At 37.9% G+C, this 14,432-nt stretch overlaps 1 protein-coding gene across 2 annotated transcripts in view; it reads left to right on the top strand.

Moving 5' to 3' along the window:
• Window positions 1–14,432, top strand: part of LOC149414116 (serine protease snk-like) — a 623,520-nt gene that overhangs the window by 28,681 nt on the left and 580,407 nt on the right. Inside the window, exon 10 of one of the 2 annotated variants that reach the window (XM_089644053.1) lies at window positions 9,815–9,918. The exons of the other annotated variant lie outside the window; for it this stretch is intronic. Within the exon in view, the coding sequence (XP_089500179.1) occupies window positions 9,815–9,918 (104 nt within the window). The remainder of the gene's footprint in view (window positions 1–9,814; window positions 9,919–14,432) is intronic. 2 annotated transcript variants of the gene reach the window in all.

The following is a 14,432-nucleotide window of genomic DNA, read 5'->3' as shown; positions in this document are numbered from 1 at the left end:
CAGACACTAGCTGATTTTTGGCTCCACCCGTTAAATGAATTTAGCTATGTTCGTAGACTTTCAATTGCTGCTCATAATTACTTCAATTATTCTCAGACACTAGCTGATTTTTTTGATCCTCCCGTTGAATGACTCTAGTTATGTACGTATCCTCGAAGCAAACCTTTATTACCCAAGTAGCCATTCATTTAGCCGCCGTATTTTTTTTCGAAACCAACTCCGCATTCCAGAGCTGTTTCTAATGTCTCAGTTAATCTTCAAGGCCGTCTGCCCCTGCAGACCCTAATAAATCAACCTGTTTTTCAGCACAACTCGAGTCAATGCCCTATCCATTTTAAAGCCGGTTTGAAATGAATATTTTTTTTTTCTTTTGTATTATCGTGTTACAAAAGTCGGTTCGGTCGACCCACTCATTTGAATTGTCCCCACGATAAATAGGTACTTTACCTACAATGAACTATAATGACAAATTCCGGTTACGTCCCTAGTCCATAGAATAATTGATAATTGTTTTGTCATGGAATAAATGATATTTATTTTATCAGCTTATGCATTCATTCGTACATACACATACATATGTTATTTGATAATACGTACATAATTACGGTCCCAACTGGCGCCTTCAAAATAACTGCCGGATTAGCAGCCTCCATCTTTGTCCTGCAAATATATTATATTCGTGCAATTTACTTACCTGAGCCCCTCTCCTCTAATCCACCGGGATAGCGACGGCAAAACAACCTGTTCTTATACTTCCATCCGTCTATCAATAATTCCTCTATCAGATTGTAAATGCCTAATTTAAACGCGCGCCCTGATTATCTCACTGAATTGAGTCCTCTAATCTCAGTAATAAGTTTTTTTTTGTTCTTACTATTTGCTATAACGAGGTATGGTTATTATTTAGCGCACGAAGTGGAGTACGCGATTTAATTTTCCCTTTTCATACCAGTACTAAAGTATTATTATTATTTCTATCATTTTCGATTGAATTCGCGGGTTGGCGTGAACACTGAATCTGAATAATTCTCCGAAGTCCGAAATTCTCTGAATCCGATATGGATTATTTTATCTTTAATTATTGTTGTTATCATTTTCCTAGCTTAAATTTCTGGCAACGAAAGATCGCGTTAACCTCGAATTATAGCCGTCTCCCCTCTCTCTTTCAACACTTCGTATTAACAACTCGGCTTATAACGCGACACCGTAGTGTCGTTTCTAATCTTTTTTTTCACTGAATTTAAATTAATTAAATTTTTTCAACCTTAATTTATTATTACGCCAAATACTGTGTTTGACTATTTCTTTGAAATTCTAAAATCCTCTAAGGTCCGATGCTAATATTATTTTTTCTTTTCCAAACACTGAATCTAACTGTACGTTTTTGACTAGAGAATTTTCCTAAGTCCACAAATAATTACCAAGCAGCGCGACGTGTTTGAACGGTTCCCGGCGATTTTCAACTCTCTCAAAATTCACGAAAGGACTTCCGTTTTTTCTAAAATCAGCCCTTTTATAGTCCCGTTTCCTCATTAATCACGTCAAATACATGCTATTCTAACCTTTATCGACTCGTATGTTCTTTTCTATTTCGTCCATAGTCGCATCATGCTAATTAGGCCATTCTGATCATTCCAAGAAAGTTAACACCTTGGCATTCGTCTCATGTGACAGAAAGATCAGACGCGGACTGGGAAGCGGTCCCGTATTCCCATACGGCGTTTTCTATATTATGCTCTAGTGCGAGCTGTCTTTTTGTAATGTGAATTCCGGCCTTTTATTTTTAAATGCTACCGTGTCCGCACAATTTATTTAATGGCCGTCGTTTATGGTGTGATACGCTTTGTCCTTAACGCTTTCACGAACTTAGTTTTGATCTTCTTCCCTATGCCTTCGACAATTTAGACGGTGTACACGTCCGTTTCCCCCTCTCAGTGTGTTAAATCTCCCGCGTACGATCGTCTCCTACTTCTAACATTTAGTTCTCTTCCCTTACAAACGGTCTAATATAGCTATTCTATTTTCTTTTTCGATTATTTCTATTTAAGGCTCCCATCGATACTTGCCTTTAGTTAAGACGTCCCAGTTTACATCGTCGTTTATGTTTTTGTCCCCCGTCCTAGATCGCATCGGTTCGATATCCTGTCTATTCTTTCGGTCAGTTTTTTTTTTCAAGAATTATTACTGGATTTTCGCGACCCCTCCCTGTAATTTTGGGCGTCGCCTCGGTTGGTACCTCTATACGCCCATCTTCTGTCTTGTTCTCCTACTTCATCTCGCATCGATCAGAGGCCTTAATCACCTGTCACAACAAACCCGAACGTACTCTCTCATAATTTCCCCACTAATTGTTTATACATTAATTTTAATGTATTTTCGTCTCCATAAGACGCGGGTTAATTTTATCACCTCGTTGGATCGTTATTAGCGTCCTAATGGCCCAAAACCATGTCCGTATTTTTTTTCAAAATCAGCGCTTTCAAGTGTCTGACATCGCCAACCTTTTTTCCCTTGGTATCCCTCTCGCAACTAACTTCGCGCCATCATTCTCCTGTAACCTCAACGCTGTTTCTTTGCGGCTCCACGTCATGCTTACGATAGGAGTTCAATGTTTGCTTTTTTTTTCACTTTTCTTACGTAATTTGCCTGTTTTCCCCTTATTTCTGTTGTTTTCTTTTAAGTGACGCGTGTAACTGCCCTCTCCCCCAATGATTTCCACTCCCGGTATGTCTTAACGTAGGATTCTACCAATTTCTCTCAGTCCCCAGTTCGTTTCGCGTTATGTCCCTTACCCTTCTTGAAACACGTCCCCCTCGTTCGTCGATGGTTTACGATCCCGTTTCCGCCACACCCTTGCATTCCAAACCCATGACGTCATCGCACTACCCTCTACCAAGGTTCCCGTTTTTTCCCGTAATAAATCGAGATAGCCCCTCCCGGTTCAAAGTCCATTCCTTTGTCTGCTTCGGTAAACCACTCCCACTTGCCGCCCCGCATCCTCTGGATCCTCCTGATTGGTGGGAGATTAAATCGAGGCCTACGATTGGTCCATCTCTCTACCTCACAGAGACATCTGCCTTCGATCCTGTAAAGCTTCATCCACCCATCCATTTGATCGTAATTACTTATTTTTCGACTCTGCCGCTAGAGGTCTCCGCCTGTATTATCTCAGTAAAAGTGCATCATATCACACCCTCCTCTTGTCGCAGTTTGCCGTGTATACCACTTTTCTTTCGCTTTCCTCTCACCATTTTTCCTCTCTCTTAAAAATTTTTTTTTTTCTTTCCCCTCTCCCCCTTTTTTTTTTCGTGGTAGACACTGAAACTGGGACAACATCTAGAGAAAACTAAACTCCCCCTCCTCATCCCCTTTCCTGTCCTCATCTACGCCCTCTCACCTCTCTTCCCCTGTTCCCCCTCCTCATCCCCTTTTCCTGTCCTCACCTACGCCCTCTCACCTCTCTTCCCCTGTTCCCCCTCCTCATCCCCTTTTCCTGTCCTCACCTACTTCCCCTGTTCCTCCTCCTCATCCCCTTTTCCTGTCCTCACCTACACCCTCTCACCTCTCCCCGTTATGAATTCTTGGTCCATTTTTTTTTTCTTTCCAAATGGCTACTTAACAATCTCAAAATTTCGTATATAGGACATATATATGTATGTATATATACGTACATACATATCCATACACATATATAATTATTTTCACACAGTTATATATATGGGAACCTCTTCCCCGACAAACACGTTATATTTTTATTTAACGATACCTAATCAATCCGAATTTCGACCGTATTCCCAAATAGTCCGTCTCCGTAATTAGGTATTTTAAATTCCGAATGAATGTATCTAATCTTCTTTGATACGACTCGCAATGACTGTTGTTGCCGCGGTGCTAACGAATATCCCGTGATTTACCGTTTGTACACTAACAATTCCTTGTCTACGTTTTAACGTCTTTCTTTTAATAGGCGTATCCCTATCACGATATTTACGCGATTTCTATTTTGAATTTGCAATATTTTATTTTTCAGTGTCCGTAAGACGTCCTAACATTCTTTCCTTGTGTATTGCGAAACCCTATTTTTTTCTTAAGCAGGTACGCACGCTTATGGTTGTTACGATTGGGCCCTAAACTTAATTTATGGTTTGCTTATACTTTTCGCAGCCCGGCTGCTTTTGTCTAGACTTGTACCGCTGTCAGTGATTTATTTTCTGTTTCGTAATATTTAGAACTCTTTCTTTACGTTATTTTTTTTTTCATTAACAACTCTTTCCCCACTCTAGGTATGCCTATCCATTCTCCTGGTCATGTTGGCCGCAGTTGAGATGTTTGTTTGTTTCACCCTTTGAATTTAATTTTTTGTAATACCTAAGTGACCTTAGGCCACTGGCATTAAAATATCCTCAGAACTCTTTCTCCCTTCGGTAGCTACGAAGGCTACTCATGGTTCTCAAGTAATATATATACATTTATATAAAGACAAATGCACTTAGTTAATTAATACGCCGGTTACGACCTTCAACGTAACTCCCTCGTATTTAGTTGTAATTAAATCCCACCAAACGTTGTGTGATTTTTTGCTTTATGGTATCGGGCTTTTAATTACTTTGTTTGGTAACCCCTAGTTCTCTTTAGGACAGGGGTGAAGTCAGAGTTGTTAATTTCAAAGTTAACGAATCGAAATTGGATCAAAATACCTAAAACCCCCGCTTTCTCCATACTGTCTACCTTCCCTAATCTGATCTCCTTAGAAGCTCACCTAAGCCGTCCTCCCGTCCTGTCATAAAACCTTAATACACAAAACGAAAGTCAAACATAATTTGTTAGTACATTACAATCGTAATTTGTCCTCCGGGACCTCTGGACCTCCGACCTCTCCTACTAGATGGGATAACATGGAACAAATTTCAAGCGTGTTAGTACGATTCGGTTATTGCATATATGACGAACTCGGAATATTACTTTGCTAGCAAAATCTGGCTCCTTCCTCCTGCAAGACGTGAAAATGATCCGTATCGATCTGAGTTTTGCATGATCATTCGACCCAATCTCCTAGTTGGTGCCTAAGTCACCGTGTCCTAGTTGACCATTCCTGTGGTCGTCACATACTACGTCCAAATCTCAACAGGGTCTCACGCTCCCAGATTCCAACTCCTCCGAGAATTACGTCTACTTAGTACGAACCGGTTTCGTTCTATATGCAAAAATATACTTGCGGTCTTTGTGGAGAGCAGTTTCCTAGGCTGCTTCCCATCCTCTGAGAGGGCGTGTATGCAGCCGTAGTGTATCATCCCGATAGTTACCAGACCACATACATCCCCCCTGCAGACAGTACATATCAAGAAATATATATAAATTTACTTTGTTTTGTTTTTATAATCTGCAATGTACTACTTATACAGTACATTCCAGACCAAGCATCGCCGAGAAGGAGTTGTGAATTCCAACCAGTTCGCTTGATACATAAATACTAATATAAATGCTAATAATTACGATACACATAATATATTACGGTTTTGTTTGTTTGATGATTTTATTTATAGAGATCACCAACTCAGATATGACCTTTAGCCATGTCCCCAGTCTCCCCCTTCTCCTGGCTGCCACCCTGCTTATTCAAATTTTCCCACAGGCACCACCTGATCTTGGGATCCTCCCGTTAAGTGAATTTAGCTATGTTCGTAGACTTCCAATCGCAACTCAAAATTTACTTCGATTATCCCTCAGGCACTAGCTGATTTTGGGATACTCCCGTCAAATGAATTTAGCTATGTTCGTAGACCCTCGATTGCTGCTCAAAATTACTTCAATTATTCTCAGACACTAGCTGATTTTTTGGCTCCACCCGTTAAATGAATTTAGCTATGTTCGTAGACTTTCAATTGCTACTCAAAATTACCTCAATTATTCTCAGACACTAGCTGATTTTTGGCTCCACCCGTTAAATGAATTTAGCTATGTTCGTAGACTTTCAATTGCTGCTCATAATTACTTCAATTATTCTCAGACACTAGCTGATTTTTTTGATCCTCCCGTTGAATGACTCTAGTTATGTACGTATCCTCGAAGCAAACCTTTATTACCCAAGTAGCCATTCATTTAGCCGCCGTATTTTTTTTCGAAACCAACTCCGCATTCCAGAGCTGTTTCTAATGTCTCAGTTAATCTTCAAGGCCGTCTGCCCCTGCAGACCCTAATAAATCAACCTGTTTTTCAGCACAACTCGAGTCAATGCCCTATCCATTTTAAAGCCGGTTTGAAATGAATATTTTTTTTTCTTTTGTATTATCGTGTTACAAAAGTCGGTTCGGTCGACCCACTCATTTGAATTGTCCCCACGATAAATAGGTACTTTACCTACAATGAACTATAATGACAAATTCCGGTTACGTCCCTAGTCCATAGAATAATTGATAATTGTTTTGTCATGGAATAAATGATATTTATTTTATCAGCTTATGCATTCATTCGTACATACACATACATATGTTATTTGATAATACGTACATAATTACGGTCCCAACTGGCGCCTTCAAAATAACTGCCGGATTAGCAGCCTCCATCTTTGTCCTGCAAATATATTATATTCGTGCAATTTACTTACCTGAGCCCCTCTCCTCTAATCCACCGGGATAGCGACGGCAAAACAACCTGTTCTTATACTTCCATCCGTCTATCAATAATTCCTCTATCAGATTGTAAATGCCTAATTTAAACGCGCGCCCTGATTATCTCACTGAATTGAGTCCTCTAATCTCAGTAATAAGTTTTTTTTTGTTCTTACTATTTGCTATAACGAGGTATGGTTATTATTTAGCGCACGAAGTGGAGTACGCGATTTAATTTTCCCTTTTCATACCAGTACTAAAGTATTATTATTATTTCAATCATTTTCGATTGAATTCGCGGGTTGGCGTGAACACTGAATCTGAATAATTCTCCGAAGTCCGAAATTCTCTGAATCCGATATGGATTATTTTATCTTTAATTATTGTTGTTATCATTTTCCTAGCTTAAATTTCTGGCAACGAAAGATCGCGTTAACCTCGAATTATAGCCGTCTCCCCTCTCTCTTTCAACACTTCGTATTAACAACTCGGCTTATAACGCGACACCGTAGTGTCGTTTCTAATCTTTTTTTTCACTGAATTTAAATTAATTAAATTTTTTCAACCTTAATTTATTATTACGCCAAATACTGTGTTTGACTATTTCTTTGAAATTCTAAAATCCTCTAAGGTCCGATGCTAATATTATTTTTTCTTTTCCAAACACTGAATCTAACTGTACGTTTTTGACTAGAGAATTTTCCTAAGTCCACAAATAATTACCAAGCAGCGCGACGTGTTTGAACGGTTCCCGGCGATTTTCAACTCTCTCAAAATTCACGAAAGGACTTCCGTTTTTTCTAAAATCAGCCCTTTTATAGTCCCGTTTCCTCATTAATCACGTCAAATACATGCTATTCTAACCTTTATCGACTCGTATGTTCTTTTCTATTTCGTCCATAGTCGCATCATGCTAATTAGGCCATTCTGATCATTCCAAGAAAGTTAACACCTTGGCATTCGTCTCATGTGACAGAAAGATCAGACGCGGACTGGGAAGCGGTCCCGTATTCCCATACGGCGTTTTCTATATTATGCTCTAGTGCGAGCTGTCTTTTTGTAATGTGAATTCCGGCCTTTTATTTTTAAATGCTACCGTGTCCGCACAATTTATTTAATGGCCGTCGTTTATGGTGTGATACGCTTTGTCCTTAACGCTTTCACGAACTTAGTTTTGATCTTCTTCCCTATGCCTTCGACAATTTAGACGGTGTACACGTCCGTTTCCCCCTCTCAGTGTGTTAAATCTCCCGCGTACGATCGTCTCCTACTTCTAACATTTAGTTCTCTTCCCTTACAAACGGTCTAATATAGCTATTCTATTTTCTTTTTCGATTATTTCTATTTAAGGCTCCCATCGATACTTGCCTTTAGTTAAGACGTCCCAGTTTACATCGTCGTTTATGTTTTTGTCCCCCGTCCTAGATCGCATCGGTTCGATATCCTGTCTATTCTTTCGGTCAGTTTTTTTTTTCAAGAATTATTACTGGATTTTTGCGACCCCTCCCTGTAATTTTGGGCGTCGCCTCGGTTGGTACCTCTATACGCCCATCTTCTGTCTTGTTCTCCTACTTCATCTCGCATCGATCAGAGGCCTTAATCACCTGTCACAACAAACCCGAACGTACTCTCTCATAATTTCCCCACTAATTGTTTATACATTAATTTTAATGTATTTTCGTCTCCATAAGACGCGGGTTAATTTTATCACCTCGTTGGATCGTTATTAGCGTCCTAATGGCCCAAAACCATGTCCGTATTTTTTTTCAAAATCAGCGCTTTCAAGTGTCTGACATCGCCAACCTTTTTTCCCTTGGTATCCCTCTCGCAACTAACTTCGCGCCATCATTCTCCTGTAACCTCAACGCTGTTTCTTTGCGGCTCCACGTCATGCTTACGATAGGAGTTCAATGTTTGCTTTTTTTTCACTTTTCTTACGTAATTTGCCTGTTTTCCCCTTATTTCTGTTGTTTTCTTTTAAGTGACGCGTGTAACTGCCCTCTCCCCCAATGATTTCCACTCCCGGTATGTCTTAACGTAGGATTCTACCAATTTCTCTCAGTCCCCAGTTCGTTTCGCGTTATGTCCCTTACCCTTCTTGAAACACGTCCCCCTCGTTCGTCGATGGTTTACGATCCCGTTTCCGCCACACCCTTGCATTCCAAACCCATGACGTCATCGCACTACCCTCTACCAAGGTTCCCGTTTTTTCCCGTAATAAATCGAGATAGCCCCCCCCGGTTCAAAGTTCATTCCTTTGTCTGCTTCGGTAAACCACTCCCACTTGCCGCCCCGCATCCTCTGGATCCTCCTGATTGGTGGGAGATTAAATCGAGGCCTACGATTGGTCCATCTCTCTACCTCACAGAGACATCTGCCTTCGATCCTGTAAAGCTTCATCCACCCATCCATTTGATCGTAATTACTTATTTTTCGACTCTGCCGCTAGAGGTCTCCGCCTGTATTATCTCAGTAAAAGTGCATCATATCACAAGATTTATATTCTTAATTTCTGTGTATTTTTCTCTTTCACCGTCTTTAAATCTCAGTAACATTATGCAAAACATAATAATTAGGTTTTGCAATGAGTTATTTTGAATCATTCGATTGACACTGCTCTTCCATTAAAAATATTTGCTTGTGGATGCAATAGGAGTGTACATTTGGAAAACATATCACTTTATTGATATAGTAAGGCGCAAGCATAATTTTGTGAAAATTTATGTCCAAATTAAGGATTTTTTACGAAGTATATAGAGTTATGGTTACATCCTAATCATGATTATGAAATTAAAAAAAACAAACATTTTATTAATTAAAATCTCAATGAACGTTGAAATTTGATGAATTGTTCAAATTCTCCGAAACAACCCGTCCTAAGACTTAATTTTTTTTTCAGATAAGCGCTTTATTGGACACCATTCAGATTGTCTGCTGCCCTCTGGTGACAGTGGTTGAAGGTATAGTACCCAGAACTTAATCATCATTCATTACAAATCCAGTAGACGATGCGATGGCTCGTTGATTCCCTGGGCTCACTCATCACCACAATACCTTCATTGCAAAAGGCAGCCAGTCTTTTGAATTTTCGATGACACATTTTACCGTAGACCGGAAAACATTAATCGGAATCTGGATTGCGGGTAGAATATTCATCGTCATGTTGTGTTCTATTGCTTAACCCTGGTGTATCTGTTTGTTTGAAGGGATGAACTGCACTACGAAGCACACGGGGACTGCGGGAGTGTGCAGACCATTCGCCAACTGCCAGACAGCGAAGGAGGCCGCCAGTAAAGGCATTTTTCCACAGGTACTGGTCCCCCCTTTAAGTGAATCTGACTATTACAAGTTTTTAAACCTACAGCAATTTGATTTCCTACTATAATAAAAAATAAAACAACCAATAAACAAACTGTTTGAAAACAATTCATTTCAAAAACACTTTCATAAAAACAAGGAGTGTCCGGAGACAACAACAAAAACAATTCCATTTAAATAATGTACCTTCAATAAACAATGGTATGATAAAATATACCCAATGCAACATTTTTTAGCGTTCTAACGCTATTGATGTAGAAATCCGAAGCGATTCGGCGAGTTAGTCCCAAAGGCCAGGAGATAAAACTGTCTTTGAAGAAAAGATATCCATCAGGAAAATAGAAGTTAATTCAACAATTAATGCGAGTGGAGACTTATAATTCATAACATTATTCGTAACTGTAGCAAATCAAATCTTAAATGCTGTTTTGACTTCAAATCCAAATTTAAGGGCTAAAAAAAAATGGCCAAGCAGCTGTTTCTTGATGCACACCTCTCGGAGCGAGGACAGGTCCCGAGTTCGATTCTCGTACGTGAGCTAATCTTTTATTTTCTGTGCCCTTTTCTCCCTCACATCTAAACAACGAAATCACAAAGATGATTAATTTTAAAAGGGTAATTTAAAATATTAACAATACTATTTTATTTTCAGACATGCGACGTAGAGGGCAACGCTCAGATTGTCTGCTGCCCTCTGGTGACAGCAGTTGAAGGTATAGTACCCACCTAATCATCATTCATTATAAATCTAGTAGGCGATTCGATGGTTCGTTGATTTCCTAGGCTCACTCATCACCACATTACCATCATTGCAAAAGGCAGCCAGTCGTTGAGGCTGAATAAGAACGGCTCTGAGTTGTTGCAAATTTATCACTAGGAATTCTTGATGATACCCCGTACCGTAGACACACCATTTCTCGGTATCTAGCACAGTCAATCGATATAGCTTTTATCGATAATGTTCATAACTTATCATTGTTCCCGAGCATGACTGCAGATCGTCTACAAAAGACAGTTCACAAATGTTCTTTTTTTAATGTTGTTTGTATATTAGCGATCTGCATTCGTGCTCGGGAACGATGGCAAGTTACTGATATTTTTGATAAAATTTTAATTTTTAATTTTTTTTTTTTCAATAAAAGTTAGTTTAGAAAAGTGCATAGAAGAAAAATAATATAAAATACAAATGTACTTACGTAATTTTTTTTTTCGAAAAAATTTTTTTTTTCAAGTTTTTTACAAAAAAATACGATGGATTTGAATATGTGTTTACAAAAAGAAAACCTATAAATATTTTTTTTATTGTTTTCCTAAAAAAATAATCAAAATATTATTTGTACTCTAAACAAAAGTAAACAATCATTGCAATATTTAAGAATTTAACAAAACCAATTTATAGAACGAAACATAAATTAATTATAAAAAAGTTAATGCTGATATTTTATGATTACAATTTTTCTGTATTTATCACAAAATATTCAAAAACTATTGTGCTAATGAACTAAATTATAGAACAAAACACAACAATATTATAAAAAAGGAAATGCAGATATTTTATGATTACAATTTTTCTGTATTTATCACAATAAATTCAAGAGCTACTGTGCGAATAAACTAAATTATAGAACAATATATATTATTAAAATGATTAAAGAAATGTAGCAAATTTTATAATTATAATTTTTTTTTTTTGATAATTATTTTTTTTTGTATTCATCTCGATAAATTCAAAAACAGATATTTTTCACACAAAAATCGAGGATTTTCAATTATTAATTCTTAATAAAAACTCGTGGTTTTAAACAAAACAAGTGTATTATTTAAAAAAAAAACTTTTGTTAATTTGCCAATAATATTATGTACCTTACTTATTACAAGACATAAAATAAAATTAAAACGTTAATTTGTTAATAGTATTGTGTACCTTACTTATTATTAGAAATAATAATAAAAAAAACTGTAATAAAAATTAAACTTGAAAACAATAAATACAAACTTTAAAATTATTAAAAACAACTGAGCGAAGTTTTGAGATCACCCAGTAATGGCCGACTCTCAATGAATGATTCCACTCAAAATAGGAGATTTTTAAGGACCTATTACGGCCATCCACGTGTTTTTTCTAAGATTCCTTGATGATAAATCGCTTTCTCTATGTATTAACCGCCACTTGAACAACATTTGTGGTTAGATCGGACATTATTTAGCTGTAAAAACGTATAAAAAGGCAGACACTTAACAAAAACACCACTTCAACAACTGCTTCAGCGGCCATGTTAGAATTTGAGAAATGCTTCCCCCCCATTGGCTTCCTGGATGAAATCTTTCTCGCTCATTGGCTGCCTGCATGAGCGGTGGACTTATCGGCTTTTGGAACACACTGCTCCGTGGATTTATTGTTGTTTGGAACTCATTGCGATTTTTAAATCCACTTTTCGTAGGATTTTGCGGCCGTTTGGAACTCATCGATATTTGATTAGTGTGCTAAAGAGCCGCTAGAATAAAACTGCATCATTAGTTCATTTTTGGAGAATAGTGGAATTATCGTAGATAGGAACTATACGACTCAATTGTCATCTTCATGTTGTGTTGTGTTACCCTGGTGTGTCTGTTTGTTTGCAGGTGATAACTGCACGGTGGTGGACACGGCGGTAGCGGGAGTATACAGGCCATTCGCCAATTGCCTGGCAGTGAAGGAGGCTGCCTGTAAAGGAATTTTACCACAGGTACTGTTCCTCCCTTTATGCGTCTCTGTAAATAGCAAGTTTTTACACTCATCGAAATTTTTCTTCCATTAACAAAAAATAAACTAGCAATGAAAATATTTCGATTTCATTTTCGGTTCTTCTCATATTCTTGTAGCACGGGTCACCAACGTATTAATTCATCATATTTCACTTTTACACACTAAAAGACACCATAGGTAACAATCTGAAGTGATTCGATCCAACAACAAAATTGCTCTCCCACCTTGACTATCAGTCTATGAGTACTATGACCACGGCAAGTTGGTCCCGTTAATGGAGATTTAATTTCATATTTTCTGTGCCTTTTTCTCTTTTACTTTCTTTAAATCTCAAAAACATTGTTTCAGTAATTGAATTGTTTCACAACGAAGACTGACGCTTAATTAATTTTTCAGATTGCCGCTTTAGAGGACACCGTTCAGATTGTCTGCTGCCCTCTGATGACAGTGGTTGAAGGTATAGTACCAGAACTTTATCATCATTCATTAGAAATCCAATAAGTGATGCGATGGTTAGTTGATTTCTTAGGCTCCCTCATCACCACAATACCGTTGTTGCAAAAGACAGCGTTGTTGAGGTGGAATTCGAATGTCTCTGTTTACATCTTCATACCGTGGATCGTACATTACTTCTGGATTGTGAGTAGAATCTTCATCGTCATGCTGTGTTGTGTTGAATAACCTCGGTATGTCTCTTTGTTTGCAGGTGATAATTGCACGGTGGTGGACACGGAGATAGCGGGAGTATACAGACCATTCGCCAACTGCCAGACAGCGAAAGATGCCGCCAGTAAAGGCATTTTACCACAGGTAAAAAAGAAAATAACAAAACCTAAATAAAATAAGTAGGTTAAAATATGAACAGAAATTAAGAATAAAAAAACCCAAGAGATCGCCCCTCACATAGATAGATATTCAATATCACCTAAATAACATCCTGGGGGTTAATGCTAGAAGTGTCTGTAATTTGATTTAGGTACCGGAAAGTACTCCAAAACCTCCCTTATTCAAATATTATTATTATTTTTATTTTATTTGGCAATTCACCCTAAAGAGAGTGCTATGTGCCGTTAAAGTTAAGGGAGATGGTTATAATTTTATGGGAAATCTATACGGGAATAGGAAATCTCAAATATTGAAGTCATTCAAGTCTATGTACTTGTATAGAACTGAGAAAATGCGAGAATTGTTGAGAGAAAGTAAATAAGGAATACTAAGGGGAGATTGGTGGGTGATTTTTATAAGTAAACAATAAATGCCTTTGAAAGATGAATGATTTTTACAATTAAAGAAAACGTGATCGAGAGTCTCATTTTCCATGCCGCACTGGCAGAGTGGACTATCTAGGACCCGGATTTTATACAAATGGGATGCAATGGAGCAATGACCAATTCTCATTCTCGAGATACAGGATATAAATCGTTTGGATTTTTTCTTGCCTTGGAACCAAGGTTTACTTGGAATATGATTTTGTATTCCAGCATAAAAAGCACCAGTTCGGGTTTTCGTATTAGTCCAATTTTCTTCCCAGGAGCGGATCGTGTTGAATTTAAGAATTGGGATGACGTCAGAGATAGGAATTCTAAAATCTAAAAGATTTGAGCCAGAAATTGTTCCAAGTTTAGCTAGAGAATCGGCTTTCTCGTTACCCTCAATTCCCAAATGGCCAGGGACCCAAACCAATATTGTCTCGAAATTTAATTCATTTAAAGATTTAAGGGTGTTTCTGATATTATAAATAATATAGTCTTCTGGTTTAT

This window comes from Hesperophylax consimilis, chromosome 20 (assembly GCF_061612785.1).
Source record: "Hesperophylax consimilis isolate HC1 chromosome 20, BYU_Hcon_1.0, whole genome shotgun sequence".
NCBI lineage: Eukaryota > Metazoa > Arthropoda > Insecta > Trichoptera > Limnephilidae > Hesperophylax > Hesperophylax consimilis.
This window is presented reverse-complemented; position numbering and strand designations above follow the sequence as displayed.